Here is a 5,642-nt window from a genome sequence, read left to right as displayed (position 1 = left end):
GAAACTTTACTATATATATATATATATATATATATATATATTCTATTATAGTATTTATTCATATTTCAATTAGCTTATATTTTACATTTTCAGTTTTCATTTTCATTTTAATAATTTTATTTTTATTTCAGTTTTAGTAATTTTAGTACTTCAACTTGAAACTTTCTATTTCAGCAGTATTTTAAGTCTTTCATTTAATATTTATATTTTATTTTATTTCAGCTTTTTATTGCAATTACAGAAAAAATATTGGTAATAGTTTTAGTTGTAGTTTTTGTTAACTGATGGCGGGGATTTTTTATATTTGCAGTTTATTTTAATTTTAGTTTAAGTTTAGTCATTTTGTTATGTGCTTCTGTCTTGTTAGGTTTTGTTTTTTAAATAATTCTAATTATTTTATTTCAGTTTTAGTGACAGTAACTTCAGTTCTTCAACATAAGCTTTTTTCAGTTCTGAAATGTTTCTTGAGCAGCAAATCAGTATTTTAGAATGATTTCTAAAGGATCATGTGACACTGAAGACTGGAGAAATTATGCTGAAAATTCAGCTTTGATCACAGAAATAAATTACAGTTTACTATATATTCACATAGAAAACAGCTATTTTAAATTCTAATAATATTTCATCTAATAATATACAATATCAAGTTTTTTCAAATTCTCAAATTTATTTAAAAATTATTTTATTAGATCAAATGCAGCCTTGGTGAGTAGAAGAGACTTCTTTAAAAAACAATTTAAAAAAATCTTAATTATTGAAAACGTTTGCACAGAATTGCATATAATTTGTTAAACGAACATTTTTAAAATGTATGTCACATAACCTGCTTTCTGGAATACCCCCCACACAGGTTCTACAGATGGTGGCGCCAGGATAGATAATTTAATCATAAAATTACTATTGTTTTAATATTAATAAGTACATTTACTAATAATATTACATGCTCATTTCTTGTTTATTTCCTGTTTATACAGATTTGACAGTAAAGCACTGAGCTTGAGTTGGGATGCATACAAAATGTACTTTTATTAACAAAAGTAACGTGCAAAATCAAATTTTTATATAGAAAATGTATATATTCCACTCTTATTAAATGTACCATTATTCCTCCTATAGTATTATATGGAACTGACCAACTTGATTATCAACTGTGATTATGTGCCATTCGATTTCTTCAAAATTGAAGAAAAGTTTGTTTAAGGCACTTTGTGACTTTTCTTACTTCATACACAAAAAAGTGTGAAATTCTGACAAAATCTGATTTCTTGATGATTTGATATTTTATAATAGCCTAGTGATTTTATGATTTCAAAATACAGAGAAAAAGTAGAAATTAATGACTAATGAGCCAATAAGTGCTCCTCTGCTGCCATCTACTGGTTATAATTGTGATTTAAGTGTTTATTTACCACAAAGTATATTTTGGTCATTCATTCAAATTGGATCAACAGAGAATTCTGTGCAGAATTTTAACACTAGAACCGCCACGGGGTAAATTGTAATTTTTTTTTTCAAATGTACATAACAGATTTTCAATAAAACATTCATCAGACTTTTACTGATTCTCACTACATCTCGCAGCACTGTTGCATCTGTGTAGTAACAGTGTCGCGAAATCAACTTTGGCTCTTGAGGAAAGCTGTTCTGAGCTCGGACAAGTTTGTTTGCGTTGCGGTCCGAGCTGATCAACGGTCCGCGCTGCGCAGCTGAAATGTAGCGTGGTTTAGTTTCATTTTTTTGTTTCATTTCTCGTTTGATGTTTCTCATATGCAACAGAAATGGCAGCGCTGAACAACGTGGTGGTCGAATAAAATTTAGTCGTACTTGCTGAAAAAATTTGGTCGCCGACTGGAGCCCTGCCCCCTAGGGCTGTCAAAATGGCTGAAAAACTAAATTAGAATTTTGTACTTAAATATGATCAATATTCGAATTATATTTGAATTTAAATGGCATAATTTCAGTTAGGGGAAAAAAAGCTTTTGGCTTCTCTCCTGAGTCCACAAGAGGGCGCATCGAGCAAAAAATTACTAATTCACGTTTATTCAAAGCAATAAAATAACACGACTATCTTTGAAAAAAGTGCATAATATTTAAATGAATGTTTATGAACCATATATAATTAATTAATTTGCTTAAACAGTTAGAAACAAAACAGCATCATGTGTGTATAGTTTAATACAAAAGACCGAAAAACAATCACAAAGAGTACTTTTTTATTTATAAACATGAGATGCAGTGGGATGGGTACAAGATCTTCTCTGCATTGATGTTCTCTTTTTCCGCAATATTTTGTACGAACAACACAGCAGCGCCGCATCTAGTGGATAAGCTATGAAAAACATTTAAAATGCAATGACACTTACTTCGTCGTCGCATTTCGTGCGCCACTGATAAGACTGTCTGACGCACACCTAAAATTCGAAGGCAACGTTTTTGCATTCGAATGTGGATTTTTATTTTAAATTCGACAAATATTCGAAATTGTAATTTTTTTTTGACAGCCCTACTGCCCCCCAGATGAGCTGTATCGTATGCTAACGCGTCACTGTGTGCATGTGTCTTACTGATGGCCAGGATGAGGTCGCGTCTCTGCACGAAGCCGATGAGTCTCTCGGACTCACGCGAGACGACCACAGGGAAGCCGTTGTAGTCGGTGTCTTTAATGAGCGTCTCCACATCCTCCACCGTGGTGCTGTCCTGTGTCAGGACGGCCAGCGGCGGCTCGTTGCGGCGCGGTCGCATCACGTCGGTGGCCAGCGTGCGGTGCGTGAACTCGTCCTGGTCCAGGTACGGGTAGCCGTTGAGCTGGATGTGAGCTTCGTAAATGCCCTCCTTCCCGAAGGCATCAGCCACCCATTTACTGGTGACGGCGGCCGCCATCAGAGGAACGATGTACTCCAGACCCCCGGTCAGCTCGAACATGATGACCACCAGAGACACTGTCATCCGCGTCACGCCGCCTGCATCAAACACAAACACTTCACTTCATAATCTAGCATTTACATGCTATTATAGTTTTTATTTATATTCAATTAACTTTTATTTTATATTACTCATTTTAATTTCAGTAATTTTGTTATGTGCTTGTCATGTTAGTTTTTTAATAATTCTATTTATCTTCGGCGGCCGCCATCAGAGGAACGATGTACTCCAGACCCCCGGTCAGCTCGAACATGATGACCACCAGAGACACTGTCATCCGCGTCACGCCGCCTGCATCAAACACAAACACTTCACTTCATAATCTAGCATTTACATGCTATTATAGTTTTTATTTATATTCAATTAACTTTTATATTACTCATTTTAATTTCAGTAATTTTGTTATGTGCTTGTCATGTTAGTTTTTTAATAATTATATTTATCTTGTATTTATTTTTATTTCAAGTTTTTCATCTAATGCTTTTATTTTATTTCAGCTTTATTTCAATAACAAAAAACTATTTTCAATAGTTTTATTTTCTATTCTTTTTCATTTTTAACATTTTTTAACATTTAAAATTTTTTTGTCATTTTTATTAGTTTTTTATATTTCTATTTAACTTAAATGTATTTTGTATTTCAGTTTTAGTCATTTTAGTATGTAAGAAATGGTACATGTAAAAAAAATATTTCCGTTTAAGTATTTTATTTTAAAGGTGCAATAGGTGATTGTCTTCAGAAACATTTTTTGTTATGCTGGTTGAAATCTCTTCACATCCCGGATAGCAATCATTAAGTTAAGTGGTCTAAATTTATTTATCTGTATTTATATATTCTGTGGAAGGCGTAGGACCAAGAAATGTTTGTCCAATCAAAATGCTCGTTCCCTTTAGCTTTAATTTATTTTTATTTCAAGTTAAGTTTTAGAAGTTTTGTCAAATATATATATTTTAGTTTATTTCACCTTTAATTACAGAAAACGTCACAAACCTCAAATGAGAATAAAAATGGGCTTTGGCAAGTAAAGTGAGCATTACATTTTTAAAAAAGCAGTTTCAAATAAAAAATAGACTTGCATGGTGATTAAAACAATATTCAATCTCAGATTTTATGTAGGTACCCCCTAAAACACATCTGATCAAGGATTTCCCTTCTGCACGTCTAAACTTCATAATCTACATCATCAAATCTTCCTCTCATTGAATCACATCCCGATCTGAAGAGATTCTGGATCTGGAGCGTCTCACCCAAACACGCGGCGGCGCCGACCATGGCGTACAGACCCGGAGTGACGCAGTCTGCGCCAGGACGACACCAGTTCTTAAAGATGATCCAGTCGTGATGATGATAAGCCATCTGCTCCACCGCGATGCCCACGATACGGCCGGCGATGGCACCCACCGCCATACTGGGGATGAACAAACCCGACGGGATCTGAGGACAATCACATTCAAAATCAGATTTTGAAAATTTAAAAAAAAAAAAAATGTTTTTTTCCCCCATGCCATCTCCAGCCTAAACAGCTTAAACAGGAATTATTACCTGTGTTCTGTAATTCATGCCTGTAATTCAATCTCCATCTCTAATTATTGCCTCTCTCTCAAGTACTATGTAAATACATATGCATAATTTTTATACAGCTGTATATAGAGAGTCAATAATGCACAAATCTGTACATAAATCTTCTGTTCCAGATTCATACACATTATTATTTATTGTTAAGTCTTATTTAAATGTTTCTGTTCTCATGTCAGATATGTATGTATGTATGTATGCATGTATGTACCAAGAGCTTTTTAAAAACCACAACAAATTCCTTGTGTGTTTGCGCACACTTGGCGAATAAAAGCTGATTCTGATTCTGATTATTCAACATGATGACTCATTGAGTTTGGAAACAGTGCGCATTTATTGTACTGTCTTTTTTATTTATTTTAAATATAAATCAATTAATATTCAATTCAGTAATCCTGATGAATTAATAAGATCTATTAGATCATCATCTACTAGTGATTGTGTTGTTCCTTTTCGTCATTCTGCCTTTGGGTTATCATCTTTCTCAGTGAAAGCTAAATTCGGTACAATCCATGAAATGGAAACATTTATATTATAATTGTACATGGTTCCTTTTCAAATAAAATTTTTATAATAATAATAATAAATTGTTACATACATTGTTTTTAAAAATGTCAAATGAAATTATTAAAATATAAATTTAAATATATCATATGCTTATTTGCCTGGAAAGAACGCAGATCAAAAATGCAGAAACGGAATAATTAGGCCAGTTTCTTCTCTTGAAATGAAGCTAAAATAAAATATAAATACATATATATATATTTTTTAAACGTAGCGTTTTCTTTTAACTTTTGATGTATAATTTTAACTGAAACATCCATGTAAAAAATAGATAAAAAATAAATTATAAATATACATTCACTGAACTGTCTTTTTAACAGTGTGCTTCTTTGAACTTTAAATATAATTCAACTGGGGGGGAAAATTAAATATGTATGTAAATAAATAGACAAAAATTAATAATATATAAATATATATGCACATTTAAATACCTAATATAAAAATAATAACAAAATAAGCTAGATGAAAATAAATATGCATTTATTTAGCAATCTTTTTAACAGGATTTTTTTTTTACAAAATGAATGTTATTAAGAAATAAAATAAAATAAATAATACATAAATATATACATATATATATA

General features: G+C 31.9%; 1 protein-coding gene across 1 annotated transcript in view; it reads right to left on the bottom strand.

Annotated features, from left to right (window-relative positions):
• Positions 1-4,352, bottom strand: part of LOC107701788 (H(+)/Cl(-) exchange transporter 4-like) — a 13,665-nt gene extending 9,313 nt beyond the window's left edge. Inside the window, exons 1-3 of the mRNA XM_016503898.1 lie at positions 4,170-4,352; positions 3,146-3,213; positions 2,565-2,892 (exon numbers count right to left, since the gene is read on the bottom strand). Coding sequence (XP_016359384.1) covers positions 2,565-2,892; positions 3,146-3,213; positions 4,170-4,329 — 556 coding nt within the window. The 5' untranslated portion in view covers positions 4,330-4,352. The remainder of the gene's footprint in view (positions 1-2,564; positions 2,893-3,145; positions 3,214-4,169) is intronic.
• Positions 4,353-5,642: the final 1,290 nt, after the last annotated feature.

The sequence above is a fragment of the Sinocyclocheilus anshuiensis genome, unplaced genomic scaffold (genome assembly GCF_001515605.1).
Source record: "Sinocyclocheilus anshuiensis isolate Anshui unplaced genomic scaffold, SAMN03320099.WGS_v1.1 scaffold2184, whole genome shotgun sequence".
Taxonomy (NCBI): domain Eukaryota; kingdom Metazoa; phylum Chordata; class Actinopteri; order Cypriniformes; family Cyprinidae; genus Sinocyclocheilus; species Sinocyclocheilus anshuiensis.
Note: the sequence above shows the minus strand (reverse complement) of the source record. Positions and strands in the feature narration are given on the sequence as shown.